We start from the raw sequence: 22,042 nt of genomic DNA, 5'->3' as shown, positions 1-22,042 counted from the left end.
CAACCCTTCCACTTGGGTGTCCTCAAAATTAGGCTAAGGCCCAGACTAGAGGGCCCTGGAGTTAAATCAAGCAATATGGAAATAAGGCTTTGCACCTGCCTGGAGGCAAAGGATAATTTGCCTGACTATGGAGTGCCTGAATGGACTACCAGCTTATAAGGGTTCCTAATGATTTGGCTTTTTTCTACTATGAGTTCAATGAAAGTGGCCAGACTTTTGAGCGTGCCCTGGGGCATGCTGTTTTGATGAACCACTATTTCTTTCAGGTCTTGGGCCTGTGGGCCTTTGCTAATTTATCTGGCTCCCATAATACCACTTCACAGCAAGCCTCCTTAATCTCTCCAACAAAGTGGAGTGCCTGTATTGTCAGTCATTCCCCTATTCATCAGTCTTTAAACTATCCCTTCTTTTTCTCCTTTTCCAGAGCAAAATAACCTATTAGCATTGGCATTCTGCCGAACATTGATTGCCTAAATGCCAAACAGTACTTTCCTGGAGGTTCCCATCCCCAAAGCTCTAGCCTGGCATTGTGTGGAATGCTCAAAGTGCACCCCGTGTTGGGCTGGGAACTTCAGAGCTGGCAGGCAGGGGTTCACTGGGGAATCCAGGGAAGCATTCCTCCATCCTCTAGAAAAGCGATTTTTGGTGGTCACTTAGGTTTGGGAACAGAGATGCAGAATTGTGCCTCTTAGGGCTCCACTGGTCATATTTCTTAACTGTTAATGCCCCATTTAGGCTGCATTATATCAGCCAAAGGATTTTCAAACATCAGCTGAATGTTGGAATTTGATACTCTCTTTTTTGGGGTGGATAAATAAGCTGATGCCAGAGATGAGGTCCCCTGGAAACAAAAGTATATGCATAGTTGCTGCAGCCACAGAATTAGCACAGATTGATACATGACTCTACCTTTTTATATGATGCCATTGCTTTGTGAAGAATCTTAATTTGTGTTATATACTTTTGGAGTTAGATTTAATTCAACACCAGCTTTGTGTTATTTTTAGTTTAGACTAAGTCTTCTGAGCAGTCAAGAGTGATTGAAATTTGCTGACAGCAATTTTTCCTAGGCAACTAGATTGTTATTCGACTCAACTGTACCAGAGTACGTCAGATAAACATAGTAAAGACTAAATACATTTGGCTTTACATTTTTAGCTTTCCTACCTTCAAGTTGCCTGCTGTTACCTCAGCCTGGAATGCCCTTTACCCATCCCCACAGCCCATTTTCTGCTTTTGGCACTCTTTCATGACCTAGTTCAAATCTCACCTCCTTTGAGAAATATTTAATTTCTATTCCCCCAGATTTGCACTGCCACAACATACTACCTTGTCTTAGTGCTGAATCCCATGAGATTTATTGTTTGCTATTTACATGTTTGCAAACAAGGGTCTTCCTACACCCCCAGTGCTTTAAGAGGTGAAGATTTCTTTGAAAAACAGTATAGAAATATAAAATAATCATATTCTTTCTAGGTCAGGGAAGACAAAAATAAAACCAATACATATAAGAGCATCAAATTGGAATGATGGCCCATCATGACTCCTGCCCACCTGAAACTGGTATGCATATCTGCAAATAAACTTTTACCCTACAAGGGTAGAGAATCAGTTAAGGCCATTCAGAAATAAATCAAAAATTAGAAATATGAGATTCACTCTTGGCTTCTCCTTCTCCCTCATTATACTCAATCAGCAATACTCATCAATTTTACTAAATATCTGTGTGACCTAGTACTAGTGATCTCAAACCTCAGAAAGCGTTAAGACCTACCTTGTTAAAACAGAAAGCTGAGGGGTGCCTGGGTGGCTCAGTCGGTTAAGCGTCCCACTTCGGCTCAGGTCATGATCTCACAGTCTGTGAGTTTGAGCCCTGCATCATGCTCTGTGCTGATAGCTCAGAGCCTGGAGCCTGCTTCAGATTCTGTGTCTCCCTCTCACTCTGACCCTCCCCTATTCATGCTCTGTCTCTCTCTGCCTCAAAAATAAATAAACGTTAAAAAAAAAAAAACTTAAAAAAAAACAAAACAGAAAGCTGAGCTCCATCCTCTGTATTTCTCATTCACTAGGTCAGCAGTGGGGCCAGAAATTTGCATTTGTAACAAGTGCCCAGGAGAACCTGATGCTGCTCATCCAGGAACCACACTTTGAGAACCATTGCTTTTACTCATCCCCCTATTCTATTCTCCTTGCTTTCTAACAAGGTTCCCAATTTCTACAAAAGGAAAAAGCCCCCTGAGTTGTGACACAGTAAGATGGCTCAAATAAGACATAAAAATAGCTAGGTTTGGTCCTGATCTAGAATGGTTTCCCTTGGTGGGCAGGGGTTGTCTACGTCTTTGAAATGACCCTTAACATACAGAAATGAGTCCTACAGCATTTCTGGAGTGGTCCAAAGTGTCTCTAAATACAGACCAGAAGATGAGGTCATGGTAATGCAAGGAGTCAGAAGTAGAGGAGGGGGAATGAAAGCTATAATCACTGTCAAAGGGGTGTTTTCTGTAGACAAGTGAATGGAGCTATTGTACACAAACTCAGTGGTTGCCAAGCATGTGGCCCAATTATTTTGCCTGTATGAGCATGGCACGGAAGGATCTCCTTAGAGGACTTGATTCACACAAGTTGGTGTTTAGTAGCAAGCAAAAGTCTGGAGAATTTGAACCTAACTATACAAGTTCCTGCTTTCCAAATCTAGGATATAATACAATTAAGTTGGAAAGACTACAAAAGTAAAACACCATCCTTAGAGATAGTACAGCATTTACAGTTGGTGAAAGACCAATATAGAAGATCTTGCTCAAAATATTGACAATAATGAGGATCACATGGTGGCCTTGGGCAGCAAGAAGTCCATAATTTAAATCTAGGGGTTAGCCTCCGAAACTGCTTTCCCTACTCTCTTGGGCTCCACTGCTATTTAAAATGTTTGCAAAAGTTCAAAAAGTTGTATTGGCCACCCACCAGATCTAAGGTCTTAAAGAAATGGGAGGTTTACTTCAGTGGCTAGGATGGATATATGACAAGGTGTTTTGCTCTCTTAGGTGAAATACCATTCACTCTACAACATAGGAATGGAGATGCTTTAGTGGTCTTCAAAGTTCTCAGCTGCATGAGAGAACCATTCAGGTGGTTCACCCGAGCCCAAAGTATCAAGGCCAGAAAACAGAGGGACAACAACAGCCACCTGGCCTCCAGGAGAGCAGCACCTTCCTCCCTGAGCACCACGTAAGTAAGAAATAGAAGCTGTGAGGTTGCTGCCAATCCTCCATATTCCCATCTGTTGTATAAGCTCTGGCTAGGCAGAGCTGAAGAACAGCGTCCCACAGGAGGCTGCTCCATGGAACAGGGTCTACAGTCAGAATGTTACAGATGAGGCTATCAGAAGATGAATTCAGCTTAAAATAGACATAATTAGAAACAGGTTGGGAAGCATGGGTTTCTTCCTGTTGGGGCAAGAGGTTAGAAAATGAGGCTATGAGAAGATTTTATGTGGCATTGACTTAGGGGAAAGAGTGAAGGAAGCTTCTGTGGCTGTGGTGATCCCAATGTCAATATCCTAATTCCGCCAGACCTCCAACTCCCCATGGAGCACCGTACTACACAGTATTCATTTGATCTAAGCCTTCTAAACCTGCAGAGATGGAGGAAGGGGAGACCTGAAAGGCTTGAAATCCTAAGAGACAAACCAAAAAAATCATAGGAATTCTAGACCACAGCACTACTAATTCAACCAAGGATAATTGCAGAAAGTTATCAGAGACCTCAAAGGCTCCGTAAAATACCACATTTACATACCATACCTCTCACCAGGGAGAGGGGCTGCAAAGCAAAGTGGTTTGGAATGGGATGAGTTGAAACTGGTTTACAGTTGTTAGAGAATATTGTTTTCAGACACATGAAATGTTATTTATTGTTTTAATGTTTATTTATTTTTGAGACAGAGAGAGACAGAGCATGAGCAGGGGAGGGGCAGAGAGAGAGGGACACACAGAATCCGAAACAGGCTCCAGGCTCCGAGCTGTCAGCACAGAGCCCGACGCGGGGCTCAAACTCACGGACCGCGAGATCATGACCTGAGCTGGAGTCAGACGCCCAACCGACTGAGCCACCCAGGCGCCCCAGACACATGAAATTTTAAAATGCTGGAGTTAACTCAGCCATCATGTAGCACAAACAAATCAGAACAAATATTCATTCAACTATAAACATATAAGTCACTGTGATATAATTCTTAGGGTTTAAAATTTATAGCTTCCTCTTACTCTCCCCTTTAAAAATTCTCAAGTGTAATCTACTGAAAAATAGTTACTAAAATAATCCAAAATATTTTACTATAATGATCATATCACTTAAATTACCACCTTGCTTATTTTGGGCTACACATTTTAATACCTATACATAAACCACTACAATTGTATAATAAAAATGACTATTTTTTGTCTTAGGTTGTCTGATTTTTATCTTGGCAAACTTTTTTTTTAAGTGTGATATTAACACTAGCACAGACACGATCAACTTGTCTCTGGGCAATGTAACAAACAGAGGACTCAAAAACCACATGCTCTTTTATTATACACTATGTTGAATTGCCTTGTCTAGCATATTCATTCCAAGCATTTAATTGAATGCAAATTCATACAAATACCCTTGAGTAAAATCTGCTATGGTGAATGCTTCTAGGTTTCTCTTGGATGCCACTGCTATTTCCCTAAACTGGACTTTTTCAAAAGGAGAAAGAATATGAGCATAAATACATATCTAAAATATACCTTTTGTCCTTAAAGGTTGATCTGCATTAGTTTTATACAATAGATATTTCCATATACAAATTAAGAAACAGAATACGAGTGCTTTTAGGATTCTAGAAGGCTAATTTTGGACCTTAGTTTCAAGAATTAGAGTCTGACTTACTATTTTAACAGATCCTGAGACACCATAATTACCTTTTTAAAACAAAGTTTTAGAAAAAAAAACAATGAATTCACGAAAATACAACAGCTTTGTGTTTTTCTGTGAATAAAATTATCTTAATTCTCTAACAACATCCCTTTTGCATTAATGAAACCAAGGATTTTGCTTACCAAATATGAAACAGAAATTCTTAGAAAAGACAAATCATGGTCAGTCCAGGAAATAAATGCCCCTCTAAAGCCAAAGCTTTGGTAGGATAGAAGGAAAGCAAACCTGAACTCTTGAATTTTAGAGAAGAATTCTACTACAGAATCCAGTTATTCCAGCTTTGGATTGTACAATTTCACTGAGATTAATCAGACATCATTTTAAGGACACCTAAGGGTTAATTTATTTTCCAAAAACAAAATCCTATTTTTTATTTGAATAGAATAAGGCACAATGTAAGTACAGATTAGTCTGTTTAAATCTTGTTAGTATTTGTAAAGACATTACCAAATAATTTTCTCTTTACTATGAAATAAGTATTAATTATTGTTCTCATTTTACAGATGAGAAAATTAAGATACAGACAGGTGAACTGACTTAGGAAGTCAGGAGGAATATAGGGAACAAAGCTGGGATTTTATAGACAAAATGACCAGAGTTTCAATATAGTATAGCCACCTACTACTAGCTTTGAGCAAGTTCCTTCATCCAAGCCTTTCATGTGTAAAATTAGGATAATAACACCTACCTCTCAAATAGTTGATGTAAGGTATAAGCAAAGCACCTAGCAGAAAGCATAGTACAGAGTTGCCCATTCAAGAAACATCAGCTCTCCCAGCAATCCACAATCTTATTTTCTTCAGCTGGTACAAGAGGTGTCTACTGAATCCACATGCTATTGTGAGGTAAGTGAGAACACAAGCGGGGCACCTCGCAAGTATGGGGCTCAATACATTTGTTCTCTCCCCCAGTACTCCCTCTCTTATCCTAGGTCCTACAGTTACTAAATGGCTGAGCCGCAGTCAAATCCAGATCTTGGTTCTACTATAGAACTGTTTCTGTACATATGCATTTTATTTATGATAGTACCTCATTTAACTGCAAAAACAAATTTAACCTAGCTGCTTGATCAGTTATTATTTTAATGTGTTCCCAGTAAAATCAAATTTATTTCTAGGGCAGCTTTACTTTTCAGTAATCAGAAAAAAAGTGATTAATATTTCAGACTTGAAAATATGTATTTTTGATATGAATTTCTACTGGCATTCCTTAATGTATATTCTTAATATTTTATAAACTATTAAACTCAAAACAGTCAAAAATCTATTACTTAGGATATTACATATCTAAGCATTTAAATGAGTCCATTTGATATACTAAGTTCAAAGATATTAGGTAGCCTTTTCATTTTTCCTATTTGCTCCCAAATAAAATAACAAAGTAGGGTAGTAAATGTAGTAAATAAATGTAGATATTCATAAATGAAACAGATGTGTAGACATTACGGACTAGATCTGCATTTATGAAGCAATGACCTTCAAAACTGGCAGGGAGCTGTTAACAATGTTCTTCACAGGGGAGCAATTATATTACAACCCTATGTATACTTTCATTTCTCATGATCTACAAATACATTTGCATATCAGAAAGAATAAAAGAATAGTCTGGTAACTGAGGCAATCTTTACTGAAAGGATATAAGGCGTTTTCCTTACCTTAATAATCACATCCTAAATGCTAGATCAGTAGAACTGGTGCAATATGAAAGGCTAGAACAATACTTTGACAGAATTTCCTACAACTGAAATTTACCAAATGTGGCTATTATGGCTCTAACCTAGTGATACATTTCTGACTCTCTAATACCCTAAGTGTTCTCTGATTATCCCAAGAAGTACTGAAATCACTCTACAATACATACCTTAAAGAAAAATATGGCAGACAATATTTTAAGGAAAATGATTCCAAATTTTCACCAAGTTTTTTTTTTAAATACTGTACTGCAATTCCTAGAATGTCAGGAATATTGCTTTAACCTAGCAAGTAGCTCACAGCTCCTTTCCATACTGATTTAAAAGACCCAGTGCCCAATGCTTGACAAATAAGCGCATGCACAAACACACAAATACACACACTACAGAAATGTATAAAGGGTGAAAGTTACTAAGAAAAGCTCAATCTCTAAAAGCTTAAAAAAAGCTATATCCACAAAATATTAATTTCACATAATATCCTGTCTTTTTTGGGTTTTTTTGACATTTCCTCTCATTGGGTAAAAACAAAAGGAATTCACAATAGTGGTGCCAAAGACTGACAATATTACATAAATTTCAGAATTCCTGTATTTTTAAATTTTTCATGCAAGAATCACAATGCACAATCATTAACATGTCTAGACAGTGGACACTCACTAGAGTATAATCATGTTACACCAAGCTTAATTTTTTATGTGGCCTGAATTTTTATAACACATTGACTTGTAATAATGTAAAAGAAGACCAGCAGGAAAAGAAACACAACCATAGTAAGATATAGCAAGCATAAACCCAGTAAGTCCTGTTAGACTTAAAAATACTGTTTTTCTTAACAGTAATAAAAACTACCCACAACTATAATACCAACCAACCAACCTCAAAGGTTCCACTAACTGGGAAAAAATAACTAGTTGTCTTATTGTGATACTGTAAAAGCCACAAGATTATCACTAGTGGAGTGGTGATGTGAATTTTGTTTTATTTGTACTCTATACCTTGGCAAAAGTTAATGACCTGCCCCAGGAATTTTATTTCACCATATACCCCAAAGTATTCTTAGGACTCACAAAGTCTAAATGTTACACTGCCCTTTATATGCTATTGTGTAAATGCTTTAAATTTTAAAACAAAAGGATAAAGACTTTAAAAGCTCTAGACAATGTATTCAAATGGTGAATATGTCAAGTCAACGTTTTCTCCTCTCCCACCCAAAAACAAACAAAAAAAACTGTACATGGCACATAAAGATACAATAGAAACAAAAAGTAGCATGCCACTCATTCTGTGAGAAAATACAGAACATCTATCAGATTCAACTACCAAAATCCTTTTCACGTGATGGCTAGCATCTTTATGACTGTGTTTAAGTGGCCTTAAAAAGCGATGTTGTTCTCTTTCTCTGCCCTCCTGGATCTTTGACAGCAGTCAGCACTTATGCCCAGAGCTGGTTTGGAGAGTGGGAGAAAAGGGAAAGTGAGGAAAAGGCTGAACTGAGCACGGACTCAGCAGAGAGCAGCTGCTCTCACACACTACCCAGCGTCTTTCTCACACACCGCTATGTTCCGCTATTGAGCATTGTCAGCAAAAAAATAAATGGGGGGTTGGGGGGCCAGGAGACAAAGAGGGTAGAACCAGAGGCCGACAGTTTTTGTCTGCCACATCTGAGGCGAGAAGCCCCCTCTGGTTTCTTGCTGCAAAGGCAAGGGATCAGATGAGACCCCTCCGGGTCCAACTCAATTTGCTTCTCCAGAAAGAGCAGTTTCCGGCAGCGAGCGCAGGATCCTCCGGCTGCTGAACTAAACACCGGAGCATTGTCAATGTTTCCTATCACTGACTTTACAGAGGAGGAGAGAGGGCTGTGACTGCATTCCTGGGAAAGACTACTACTCCAGACGTTCCACACAGCAGTAGTGAAAACACATAAGAGGTTGTAAAAATCCCTTCCAAAATACCAGGTTTCTGAAGAAATGCTGCGAAGCATTAACGTATTGTTGGTGTTATTTGTAAGTCACCGATTCTTTCTCGCTACGGCCAATCCTCAAATCTCTGGTACTTGTTGCTAAATCTTTACCTCACGCCCCCCAGAATTGCCCAACACAAATGAGATCTGCGGAGCGAAAGGCGGAGGGGGGGGGGGTGCTAATCCTGAGAGCCCAGAGGCTGGGCTCCCTTCCATAGGCCACTCTGCATGGGCTGCGCGTTCACTTCTACCTTCTGAGAGCTCTGACTCACAAATGCTGGGGGGGGGGGGGGGGGGGGGGGTGATTATGACATACAGCATTATCCTTCCAACCAAAGATAGATAAGAAAAGCCGGCCAGCGGTTCTTGCCTGGCTGGAGAGCCAAAGCCTGTACCCCCCGACGGGGCGGCCAGGGTAGGAGCCTCCCGCCCTGCCCGCCTCTCTCTGGACGCCCGCGGAAGATGCTCCCCACCCCAGCAGGCTCGAGGAGCCAGGATGGGGTGCCCTCACCCTGGGAGAGGGCAGAGGGATAGCTGAGGGTCCGGGACGGAGGGACTCTCACCGCAGCTGCGCGGAGCGCCTGGTACCCCGCCCCGGACCCGGTCTCGGGCGGAGGCGCTCTCTGCACCGGGGCCGTCCGCCGCAGCCGGGGACGGACAAAGCACCGGGGTCTGCGGCGACCCCGGGCGGCGGCGGCGGGCCAAGTTGGCCAGAGTCGGGGGACGAAGGGGTTCCGCGGGCAGGGCAGCGCGGCACTGACCTGGATGGTGCAGGTGTACTCGCTGTCGTCCAGCAGCCGCACGGTGCAGCTGTACTCGCGCTCCAGGCTCCTGCTGCTGCCGCTCATCAACCTGCTCAGCATCTTCCCGCCCGCCCGCCCGCCCCCAGGAGAGACGCGGCTGCGCTGCGGACCCCGGACCAGGCGCCCCTCAGCCGGGCAGCTCCTCGCGGGCCCCGGGCACCTGCACCATCACCCCAGCCGGGTCGCGGCCGCTGCCTCCTGCTGTCCCAGCTCCTCCTTCTTCTCCTCCTCCTTCTTCGCCACCGCCTCCCCCCAGCCCCGAGCAAGCGCCCCGCTCTCTCTCCTCCGCGCCCCACTCCCCATGCCCAGTTCGTGGGGCGGGGCCTCGGCCGGAGAGGGGCCAATGGGGGTCAGCGCGGCGGAACCGAGTGGCAGAGAGAAGAGCCAATCGAGGTAGGGTATTGATATGATGGACAGGTGGGAGAAGCAATCACGGGAAAGCAGTCGGACAGAGCCTAGCGGGACCAGCCCTCTGGCGTCCCAAACGAGGGGCTCCTCTTGTCTCTGCGGTTCCTGTAGAAGCTGTTTCCCCTCCCCCAGGCCAGGTGTGGGCCCCCGGCTGGATAAATGTCTGCTGCGTGGAATACGTTTAGACTCTGCTTCAGGGGCCAAGTCCCACACTCTGCAACGCCGCGAGTCCCGCCCTCTCGGGAGCCGGGGCGGTGCAAGAAAACAATCCCCGCACCTGCAGAATGCAGGCACCTTCCGCTCCGGACCAGGCGGCTGCCCCGACCTGAGCTGTACCCCAGGTGGGCGCGACGGGCCTCTGCCCCAGCCCCTTATTTTGAACAACATCTATTTTACAGTAGCTACTTAAGTAAAAGCTGTAGGGTTCGAAAGGGCTCTTAAGCACTCGGGTTTAACCCCTAGGAAACCCTTCACTCTAACACCCTATGCCTCGCTTTTATTTTCAGAAGACAAAAGAGACTGAGGTGTGCTCCTTCAGCCGGTAGGGTGCAGAGGAAGTGGTGGGTCCCTTCCTTGCACCTTCAGAACTAGAATTACCATATTTTCTTACATCCTCAACAAAACACCAGAGTATGTCAGGAGGTATGTATCACAGAGGAAAAAAAAAAATTGTCTACTGCCCTTTGTGACCCCTTATCTAAAGATCTCACGTTCTTTATGAAAACTTCACCAAGAAACATAATATTCTCGCTCAAAATTTTTTGATGGAAGGAAATGTTATATAAAAGAATCATATCAACACAAAATTGATGCCAAAATATATTAATTTAATAAATAATGAAAGATGCATAATTTCCTATTTTAATTTATACTGTTCTTGTTTATACGGATAACAAACACATAAAAATGAAACCCTACATTAACTTAGAAAACAGCCAACTTTTAAAGTACTTGTTTGTTTGTTTGTTTGTTTACCCGGAGGCACCTGGCTGGCTCGGTGGGTACAGCATGTGACCCTTGATCTCAGGTCCTGAGATCAAGCCCCTTTCCGGGCATAGAGCCTCCTTAAATATAGTATGCTTCTCTTGCGTCCTTGGGTTCCAATATTTCTCCCAATTTTTTTGCATGGGACCCTCTCCCACTTTAGTTATCACCTCTTTATTAGTTGCATTCTCATTTATGTCATTCACTAGTCATAAGAGGAGGTTTCGCTTTTCAATGTAATCCTAGAGTTAAGAAACTAGAACAGTAAGTCAAATATTCTAGCCATTAAACCAGATGTGAGTTCCTCTACTTTGTAGCCACAGCAGGTAGCCTCGTATGTGCAACACAGTAAGTATTCAGTAAGTTTTTGTTGAATGAAGTAAATGAGATAGATATTTCATTGCATCTAAGTCCCAGGGAAAGATACATGAAAAAATTAAGAATTTCAGGAAGGTCTTGGAGATAAATGAAATTATTAATATGTCAAAGTGATATTTTGCAAAACTCAGCTTTGTTGTGTAGTTGGGAGAAGACAATGAAAGATTTCAGGCAGGCAGAACTTATGTTGAAGGCAAAAGTTGCTGTTTGTTTACAGAATCTGTAAGAGCAAGAAAAAATGTCCAAGAAGCTAGAGGAAGCCCAGTAGTTTGATGGTAGGGAAATGTCTTTAACAGGTTATGCAAATAAGCAGCTGTTAGAATAAAAAGGCAAAGCATCATGAATCCAGAAAAGCTCTCAGGAACTGAATGCAGTCTTTTTTCAGAGTATGACCATAGATGCAATCAACAGGGATGAGACTGTGGCTTCTATGCCAATGTGTTAAGTAACATTCCTGTTCAGCCTAAGAAAATCATATAAACTTAGATGTGCACCTCATTGAAAGACCAGTTACATATTCATCCATGCTTATGCATAATATCCAGAAAGAATTTCAAACTTTCCCTTACGCTCTTATTCAGAACACTTTGTGAGGAAAACAGAGGATGGATGCATAATGGAAGAAAAGCAAGAAACTATCAGTTTCTGGTGAAATGTATGCCTATTTAGGGATTAAGAGCAGAAGCCTGGGAGAAAGTAAAAAGAAAAGACTCATATAAAATCACACTGAGGAATATTTTGTTTGTCTTTGTTTTTGTCAAGCCTTTTGAGCAGGATATCCAGGATAAAAAGGGTGTGTTCAATAAAAGGCCTCATGTGCCCTTGATAATCAGAGTATCATAGCTTTCATTAATTTTTTGGGTATAAAGGAGGCCATATTTAAAATTCCAAACTACAATAACTCTGAGCTCCCACCTTCCAAATTATTAGGATATCGGCTCCCTTTAAAGTTTCCCTCCCTTCTCTACTGTTGAGGAGTCCCTAAGGGTGATTCTGTCACCAACATATGCCTGAAATAACTGAATTACTCCTGCCTGTATTTCAGATGTCACATACCCTGATGTTCTGGGATACTGATCTCTCTCCAGCTAATGAAACTTTCACCATTGCCTTCGGATCCAGCAGGAAGAAGCACTGCCTCCTCTTCACCAGGACATCACAAACCCTGGTTCTTCCCATCATAGTCTCCTTATAGCACAGCTAAGACCAGGGTTATATAACAATATTAAAAGGGAAGAGCAATACAGAGTAAACTGCAGGTATGACATGGCTACTCTCAAAGCCCTTATGGACTACAGGCCTGCCTTATTGTTGAGCTTGCAGCCAGGGTCTATGTGGCTAATGACAGCCCCCCTCTCCATCAAGAGTTCCCCTGACCCTGTCTTGAGCATTCAGGCTCAACCACTCAGAGAAGAAAACAACTGTCCTCACCCAGTTTAAGGTGCATTTTCAAAGGCCCACCCCCTGTCCCAGTTGGTGCCTTTCCATAGGATGACTGACCATGGGAATACCTACTCCTTTAGAGGAAACCCCACCTTCCATCCTGAGGAGTGTGACCTTAACCTTTGACCCAACTGGACTATCACCTTCATAACATAAGAGTCCAAACCCAGCACATTTCTCACAAAGACTGAGTTAATCTTTATAAATAGGTCTAGGTAGAGTCTCACCAAAGCCAGTCCAGTCCCTTTGCCTAATTATTTCTCCAGTAAGCAGTAAGGATTATGCCTGTCCTTGTTTGCCTGTATCTTTTAGAGCTCAGCTTTTGTTCTTCTAAGAGCAAGGGCTGAAACAAGGACATTCGCATCTCCACAGAAACAACACATATGTGGTCTACATCCACAGAGAGAAAAGGAACAGTTTTTCTCTTCTGCATCAATGTCTGCGGAAGCAGTGCTCCTGCTCCACACACAAAGATTTGCATATCCAAATGGAGCACTCTGCTTCACAAACTAAAGCATCTACACTCAAGTTATAGTTTTCCAAGAGTGATAAATGTATACTTGCTTTAACATGAATAGTTAAACAATCCATGTAGTTTTTCCAGAGCAGTCTGCCTCTGAAGAAATGTTCAAGTCTTCTCTTTCATCAGGACAGAAATCATCAATGGTTTAAGAAAGCCTTTCTACCTTCTACTAACTCTTACGATTTTCAGTTAGCCCCCATTACATTTAGAAGAATTTTTAATGTGTATTTCTATGTGGAAATATAAGTGCATGTATTGTTTTTATTCCAAACTACATTTATTGATCATTTACTGTGTGTTAGGCACATACTCTATGACAGCTTTCTAGAAAACATAGACATAGCCCAAAGAACATGGGAAAATGAGATGTGCAAACAAAAAACTTCACAATCTAGGAGAGAGTGTTAGGTATATAAACAGTTAGCTATTATACAACATATGGAGCATGAGTAAAGTACTATAAGAGAACAACAAATGGTACGATTATTTAAGCATGGGAGACAGCACAGTCTCCCATGAGAAAGCATTTGAGTTGAGCCCCTAGGAATGAATAGTATGGTGATGGGTGTAGACAGCAGAAGAGCAAGATATGGTATGAGGAGTGACATTTTAAGTAGAGGAAACAGCATGATAAAGACATAGAAGAACAAATATGTATAGCATGTTTTAGAAATTGCAAGTGCCCCTGGATAGATAGCACGTGGGCTGCATTGGCTGGGAAGAAATGAACTGAGGACAAATCATATAGAACCTTCCATGCCATAGTTAGGAATTTGGACTCTGTTGTATAGACTGGTGGTGGGGGGTTGGGGGTGTTGCAGGTTTTTAAGCAGCGAAATGACAGAATCAGATCTGTGTTTTGGAACTGATCATTTTGATAGTGTCAATGTTTAAATTGTAGCAAGAGGTGATTATTTACTATGGAAAAAATGCATTCTGAAAACAATAGAATGTCTTTAATGAGGCATCAGAAGCATTTATAATAGGTGTCTCAGATGTGAGTGACAGGCTTTATTATATTCTCCAATTATGGTTCATTTTCCTTATATTTCCAGCCAGTCTTCAGTTATTGTTCTAGAAATGAAATGTATATGAAACAAAGCAAATTAATTCATTTATTCAAAAAAGATTATTAATGGTCTACTATGTGCAAGTCCCCCTGCCAGGTGCTGAGAGAATTCAAAGATGAATAAAATATATTCCCAATCCTCATAGAATTTACAGCTCTATGCAATCTGAAAAATTACTTCAACATTTATTAAGTATTCAGTTTATGTAGATTAAACACACATTGGTCAAATATATATATATATATGTATATTTCTCATAAATATATATATGTGTATACATATATATATATTTATGAGAAAGACAGCAAAGATAGGAGAAACAGCCTAAATATGGGCAAAGAAAGTATATAAATATGAAGAAATTAGAACAGCCCATATTTCTTGATTAATAGTGTCAATTGACTACTTGCTCTGTAAAATGAAATAATTAACATTACTGTACTTCCTCCCAAACTCTGACTCTAACTCCCAATCTTTGTGGTTCATATTATTTCTATTTTGTCAGGGTTTATAATATTTATGGCTTCTGGCAACTGATTTCCTCTAGTAATTTAATCTTACTTCTGTATTCAAATGGATTCAGGGCTTTTACCACCAGTCCTTTTATCCTCCAGATTCACCATTCACATTTTACTCATGTCCTGGTACATGGGATTTTTCCGCTAAGTAGTTTAAGAATGGCTAATGGCCACATTACCTTTCTTTCTTTTCTTTTCTTTTTTCTTTTCTAATTTCTAAACATAGTGTTTTGTGAGTTTCAGGTGTATAATATATAGTGATCCAACAATTCCATACATAAATCACCTGGTGCTCATCATGACAAGTGACCTCCTTTATCCCCATCACCTATTTCACCCATCCCCCCACCCACCTCCCTACTGGTAACCATCAGTTTGTTCTCTATAATTAAGAGTTTGTTTCTTGATTTGTCTCTCTCTCTTTCTTTCTCTTTCTCTCTCTCTTCCCACCCCCTTTGCTCATTTCTTTTGTTTCTTAAATTCCACATATTCCACATATGAATGAAATTATATGGTATTTGTCTTTCTCTGACTGACCTATTTCACTTAGCATTATACTCTCCAGCTTCATCCATGTCATTGCAAATGGCAGGATTCATTCTTTTTTCTGGCTGAATAATATTCCATTGTAAATATACACCACATCTTATTTATCCATTCATCTTTGATGGACACTTCAGATGCTTCCATAATTTGGCTATTGTAAATAATGCTGTGATAAAAATAGAGGTGCATGTATCTCTTCATATTAGTGTTTTTGTATTCTTTGGGTAAATACCCAGTAGTGCAATTACTGGATGATATGGTAGTTCTATTTTTAATTTTTTGAGGAACCTCCATATTCCACAGTGACTATACCAGTCTGCACTCCCAACAGTGCACGAGTTTTTCAAAAGTCTCAGCATCCTTGCCAACACCTGTTGTTTCTTATGTTGTTTATTTTAGTCATTCTGATAGATGTGAGGTTATATCTCATTGTGGTTTTGATTTGCATTTCCCTGATGATAAGTGATGTCGAACATCTCTTCATGTGTCTGATGGCCATGTGTATGTCTTCTCTGGAGAAATGTCTGTTCCTCTCTTCTGCCCATTTTTAAATTGGATTATTTGTTTTTTGGGGTGTTACCTGCATTCTTTCTTGTCTACCTGTTGCATTTATACTTGAACAAATACTTCTACAGAAATATTACTTTGGGCTCACATTTTTTTCATTTTCTTTCTCTCAGAATTTTACAGTCATTGCTCCTTTGTCTTTCTTCCTGATATTTGCTATAGAGAAGTCTCAGATGAATCAAAATTTTCCCTATACATGATTTTCTTTTTCTTCAAGATATCTGAAAGATTTATACATTTAACCCTGAAGCTTAAGAACTTAGAATATATCTCTATGTTAATTTTTCTAAATCAATTTTCCCTGGTATAAGATGGGTAGTTTTCTGAACAATAATTCTTATTACCTTTGAATTTGTTGGGTTCTCTTCCTCTGGGATGCCAGTTAGCCCAATTTTTGATCATATTTGACTACATCTTTCTTCTTTTTTTAATTCTTAAATTTCTGTGGCTTTTCCCTCTTCATTCATTGTGATTGTCCCAAGTCTTTTCCTCTCTGCCATTAACCTGATTTTCAGCCAAGTCTATTTTGTTCCTTGCTGTTCAAATTTATTTATATTACTTTGATTCTCAATTATTCTGCTGGGTTTTTTTACTTTATTTTTAAGTAATCTCTACATTGTGGGGCTTGAACCCCAAACCCCAAGATCAAGAATTATATGCTCTGCCCACTGAGCCAGCCAGGTACCCCTCAATTATTCTGTTGTTTTAATATTTCATCTTGGATTTCTTATTTTTTTTTTAATATTATTTCTTACTGAGTCTATAGAAGAAAACCTTCATAAAGAATATGCTTCAGAGCACCTGGGTGGCTCTGGGTGGCTCAGCTGAGTGTCTGACTCTTGATTTCAGCTCAGGTCATGATCCCAGGGTCGTGGGATCAAGCCTCATGTTTGGTGTAGAGATTGCTAAAATAAAGAAATAAGCTTCAAAGAATATGCTTCTCTTCTCTGAGTTGTGACAGTCTCTTCTTGACCAAACTTTAGTCAGATTCCTCTGAATCCCCTTCCCAACTAGCCTTGAGTTTTGGACTTTTTTCCATCTTTTGGAATTTTGCCCACCTTTGCATCAGGTTAGCCGGAATCCCCCAAACTCAGTATCTAAACATCTTCAATGTGTTACCAAATTCTTCATCTCCTACTATTCCCAGATGATGTTTGATGACTTTGGCCCATCTTCAGCAAGAATCTTGTCAGGCCGCTTTAGCCAGAATCTCCCCTTATCCTTGATGTTTCATCTTAGTAATTTTTCATCCACTGACATCCATCTCATCCCCACTCTGCTCTTTGATTATAAATTCCCACTTTTCCTTGCTGTCTTCAGAATTGAACCTAGGTGTTTTTTTTTTTTTTTGGTTTTTTTTTTTAGTTTATTTCCTTTGAAAGAGAGAGGAAACGTAAGCAAGGGAGGGGCAGAGAGAGGAGGGAACAGAGGATCTGAAGCAGGCTCTGTGCAGAACAGCAGAGAGCCCGATGTGGGGCTCGAACTGACAAACCATGAGGTCACAACCTGAGCCAAAATTGGATGCTTAACTGATTGAACCACCCAGGCGCCCCAGAATTGAGCCTAGTTTTGTACTGAGGTCTCCTTTCCCCTGAATAGTTTTTATGAATAAAATCTGTTTTTAATCACTTTAACTACTGTCCAGCTCTGGTTTTTCCTTAACAGTTGTTTTCATCTGAACTAGATCCTTTTACCATGCTTGAAGGGTGGTCATGTCATATAGTTCATCCAGTTCATGCTTAGCATGGACAAACCATTCAGATTTTCACTTTGCTCTGGTATATGCCAGTTTTTCTTCCTCCTGCTTAGGACTTTGGACTTGTTTTCCAACTAATTTTCTCTAACATGAGGATGCAGGATAAGGAGAAGAAAAGAGGGAACTTAGGGCCAAGTGATGCCTGTATTAGCTCTACTCTCTCGTGAGATTCAGTTAAATGGCCTTTCTCAGCCCAGTCTAACCAGCCAGGGGTGTATTACTCTCCTTGTATCAGTTCTTTTCCTCAGCTTTGTTACCTGGAAAATGGAAAGCTTATTGTCTCTACTGAGGTCCCATGGTAGTATATAGAGGATTCTTTCTAAAACAAATTTCTTGGGGGCCCCTGGGTGGTTCAGTTTGTCAAGTGTCTGTTGATTTGGGCTCAGGTCATGATCTCACGGGTTGGTGAGATCAAGCCCCAGGTTGGGTTCCTTGCCCAACAACAGCACAGAGCCTGCTTGGTATTCTCTCTCTCCCCCTCTCTCTGCCCCTTCACCCCACTCAAAGTATTTAAAGAAAAATAAAACAATTTTCTTGGATTCCTCCATTTCTCCACCCTCCTCAGAGTTATTTATCTACATCCTCAGAATTCTTCACCAATTAATGAATGTGGTGTATCCCCACCACACCCTTTCTTCCTCTCATTCTTCTTTGAGGAATAGGGTCAGGGTGAGGAGACATACCATACCACACCAGAATATTCTTTTTCATTTGTTGGCCACATTTTTTTTCACATTTCATTTCTACATGAGATTTTATCCTTTATCTTGTAGCTGCTGGTGAATTTTGGGCTTTGTCAATGAATTTTTATTCTTGTCCATTTCATTACATATTGGTGGAGAGAAAACCTGTGACCCTGCCTAATTCTTCTATCCTTACTCAGAAGTTTGTCACCTAACATCAGCTAGGTTTGAAGTAGTTGCTAACCAAAGATATTTTCATAAAGAGGTTCAAATAGGGGCGCCTGGGTGGCGCAGTCGGTTAAGCGTCCGACTTCAGCCAGGTCACGATCTCGCGGTCCGTGAGTTCGAGCCCCGCGTCGGGCTCTGGGCTGATGGCTCAGACCCTGGAGCCTGTTTCCGATTCTGTGTCTCCCTCTCTCTCTGCCCCTCCCCCGTTCATGCTCTGTCTCTCTCTGTCCCAAAAATAAACGTTGAAAAAAAAAAAATTTAAGAGGTTCAAATAAAAGAGAAAGGAAGAATAAACATTCCACAGTGCACATGCTAATTATTCAGTAAATGTCTACAGAATTAATTTAAAAGTTTCCCTGGACATCGTTCAGTTAATTAAAACTGCAAATCATTATTACATCTTATCATTTCATTTTTTTCCATTATAGTAATAAGGGAGCACTCACTATATGCCAGGGACTCAGCTGGGTACTTTACATGTATTATCTAATTGAATCCTCACAACACCATGGTGAGGTCATGCTATTGTTATCATCCCCATTTTATAGATGAGGAACTTCCAGTATAGTGAAACTAAACAGTTTGTCATAAGAATTCAACTGTTAGGAAGCAGAACCTGGACTCATATCTAGGTCTCTGGTGCCAAAGACTATGCATTTAATAGCTACATTATACAGCCTTCTTTTTTAGAAAGTTAGTGAAAAGAGTGGAGTCAGAAAAACAATACAAGCTCTAGATCCAACATTATATACTATATAATCTTGGCTAGTCATTTGAACTCCCTTTCTCATATGTAAAATGGAGATAATAATGTCTTCCCTGGCTGTTCTGAAAGTCATAAGACTTTTATTTGTTTAATGTTTGTTTGTTTGTTTGTTTGTTTGTTTGTTTTGAGAGAGAGAGAGAGGCACAAGGAGAGAGAGAGAGAGAGAGAGAATCCCAAGCAAGCTCTGTGATGTCAGCCCAGAACCCGATGTGGGGCTTGATCTCATGAACTGTGAGACTATGACCTGAGCCAAAATCAGGAGTCTGATGTTTAACTGACTGGGCCACCCAGGAGCCCCACTTTATTTTTTCGAATATGTTTTTTTCAAATATGTTTTTTAAGGTTTTATTTTTAATTAGTCTCTACACCCAGTTTGTGGCTCAAACTCACTATCCCAAGATCAAGAGTCACACACTCTACTGGCTGAGCCAGCCAGGAACCCTAAGACTTTAAAGTGGCAGGTTGAACACAAGCATTTACCTCTGTTATTGCTCTAAATCCACCAAAATGACAGTAAGGTGATTAGGAAAAAAAAAACATAAACTTACGAGACCAAGGTGAATGGAGGGGAGCCACAGCAATAACATTTTGGAAACCAGAAAGCATATGGGTGAGTAATAATTGACTAAGCAGACCCAAGAAAGTTGAATCCAAACCCAGCAAAGGGGAGAGGTGAGAGGCAATTTGATTTGCGTGTAGAATCCACAAAATATTTAGAAATTGATGAACCAGGTGCTTTTATAAGGGGAGACAGAACTGAAAATAGGAGGATTGTTTGAAAGTCCATTTAAGTAGCAGTTCCCTTCCTCAGCTCCATGCAGCCAAAAGACTTCTTTTCTCCACTCTGTCAGAAGAGAGAAGGTAATTCCCTGGAGAGAGTAAAACAGAGTTTCTCAACTGGGGATAGGGTCACCTGAAATTTAAGAAATTTAAGTAATACTACTAACATAAAATATAGAGGCCAAAACAAAAGGGAAACAGTCAACTTTGAATATGGAAAGACTAAGCAGGAGAAAGAAGATTTTCAAAGAACAAATTATTAGTAAAGATTCTAATAGAAATGGGAGACAATATGGCATCTCTTAAGTAAGTACAGGATGTGATTTGGGGGAAAAACACATTCAGAGAATAATAACAAAACAGAGTACCTTTATAAGTATAAAATAAAATGGGAGAAATGAAAATTAAAACTTAATAGGAATAGGGAAAGAAGGTAGAGGGCAGGAAATTATCAAAGGCATAATTCAAGAAAAATTTCTTTACTGAAGGACATGAATTTCCCAATTTAGAGGGCCTGCCAAGTGCCCAGCACAATGGATAGAAACAAAGCCACACCATGACACACCACTGTGAAATTTCAGAACACTGGGAACAAAAATAAGCTTCCAGAAAGAAAAAAAGCTACAAACAAGCATTAGGATTACACTGGACTTTTCAATAGCACACTGGAATCAAGAAGATACTAGAGCAATATTCTCATATTCTGAGGAAAATGATTTCCAATCTAGAATTCTATTTTCGGGGTGCCTGAGTGGCTCCGTCAGTTAAGCGTCTGACTTTGGCTTAGGTCATGATCTCACTGCTTATGAGTTCGATGCCTGCATCAGGCTCTGTGCTGACTGCTCAGAGCTTCAGATTCTGTCTCCATCTCTCTGCCACTCCCCTGCTCTGTCTCTCTCTCTTCCTCTCTCCCTCTCTTTCTCTCAAATATGTAAAACATTTAAAAAAATTAGAATTCTATTTTCAAATAAACTATCAGTTGGGTAAAAAGACATTTTAGACATGCAAGATTGCAATAAATTTAACTCTTATGCATCCTTCCTCAGGAAGCTATCAGAGGATGGGCTCTCAAAGAATGTGGAAGAAAACCAAGAAATAGAAACACAAGGTAGACTGTGTTATGTGTTCAAAATATTCCCTGTTCCTCTCTGTCAGGACTAGAATTTTACTTCCCATCCCACTGACATCAATTTTGGCCACAGTTTTGCTTTGTACAATAAAACATAAGGGAAAATGGTAAACATCATTGCTTTTTTCTTTCCTAAAACATTGGTATGGCCCAGATGAAGACCGCCTCTGGGTCCTGTGAAGAAGCCAACAGGGAGCACAGGTGCCCCCAATGCCGAGAAGATATCTAATGAAAGTGAGAAATAAATCTTTTTTGTTTTAAGCCACCAAAATTTTGGAGTCATTGGAGTACTTGGCTGGCTCAGTCAGTAGAGCATGCAACTCTTCACCTCAGGGTTGTAGGTTCAAGCGCCACATTGGGTGTTGAGATTACTTAAAAATAAAATCTTTAGGGGTGCGTGGGTGGCTGAATTAGTTGAGTGTCGACTTCAGCTCAGGTCATGATCTCACAGTTTGTGGGTTCCAGCCCTGCATCATGCTCTGTGCTGACAGCTCAGAGCCTGGAGCCTACTTCGGATTCTGTGTCTCCCTCTCTCTCTGTCCCTTCCCTGCTCCCACTCTGTCTCTCTCTCTCTCTCTCAAAAATAAATAAACATTAAAAGAAAAAGAAAATATTTAAAAAGAAAATAAATTTTGGAGTCATCATTGAAAAAGAAAAGAAGGGGCACCTGGGTGTCTCAGTTGATTAAGCATCAGACTTTAGCTCAGGTCATGAGCCCATGGTTCCTGGTTTTGAGCTCCACATCGGGCTCTGTGCTGACAGCTCAGAGCTTGGAGCCTGCTTCGGATTTTGTGTCTCTTCTCGCTCTCTGCCCCTCCCCCATTCACACTCTGTCTCTCTCTTTCTCA

General features: G+C 40.6%; 2 protein-coding genes across 11 annotated transcripts in view; one reads left to right on the top strand and one right to left on the bottom strand.

The window, feature by feature from the left end:
• FRMD5 (FERM domain containing 5) overlaps window positions 1-9,475 on the bottom strand; it is a 321,525-nt gene extending 312,050 nt beyond the window's left edge. For all 10 annotated transcript variants that reach the window (XM_045449914.1, XM_045449920.1, XM_045449918.1 and 7 more), the window contains exon 1: window positions 9,374-9,475. In XM_045449914.1, the coding sequence (XP_045305870.1) occupies window positions 9,374-9,475 (102 nt within the window). The remainder of the gene's footprint in view (window positions 1-9,373) is intronic.
• The window catches only part of LOC123583643, a 252,374-nt gene extending 239,171 nt beyond the window's left edge, over window positions 1-13,203 (top strand). Inside the window, exons 2-4 of the mRNA XM_045450797.1 lie at window positions 9,181-9,808; window positions 9,956-10,162; window positions 12,228-13,203. Of these exons, the coding sequence (XP_045306753.1) occupies window positions 9,181-9,808; window positions 9,956-10,162; window positions 12,228-12,246 (854 nt within the window). The 3' untranslated portion in view covers window positions 12,247-13,203. The remainder of the gene's footprint in view (window positions 1-9,180; window positions 9,809-9,955; window positions 10,163-12,227) is intronic.
• Window positions 13,204-22,042: the final 8,839 nt, after the last annotated feature.

This window comes from Leopardus geoffroyi, chromosome B3, assembly GCF_018350155.1.
Source record: "Leopardus geoffroyi isolate Oge1 chromosome B3, O.geoffroyi_Oge1_pat1.0, whole genome shotgun sequence".
NCBI classification, from domain to species: Eukaryota; Metazoa; Chordata; class Mammalia; order Carnivora; family Felidae; genus Leopardus; species Leopardus geoffroyi.
This window is presented reverse-complemented; position numbering and strand designations above follow the sequence as displayed.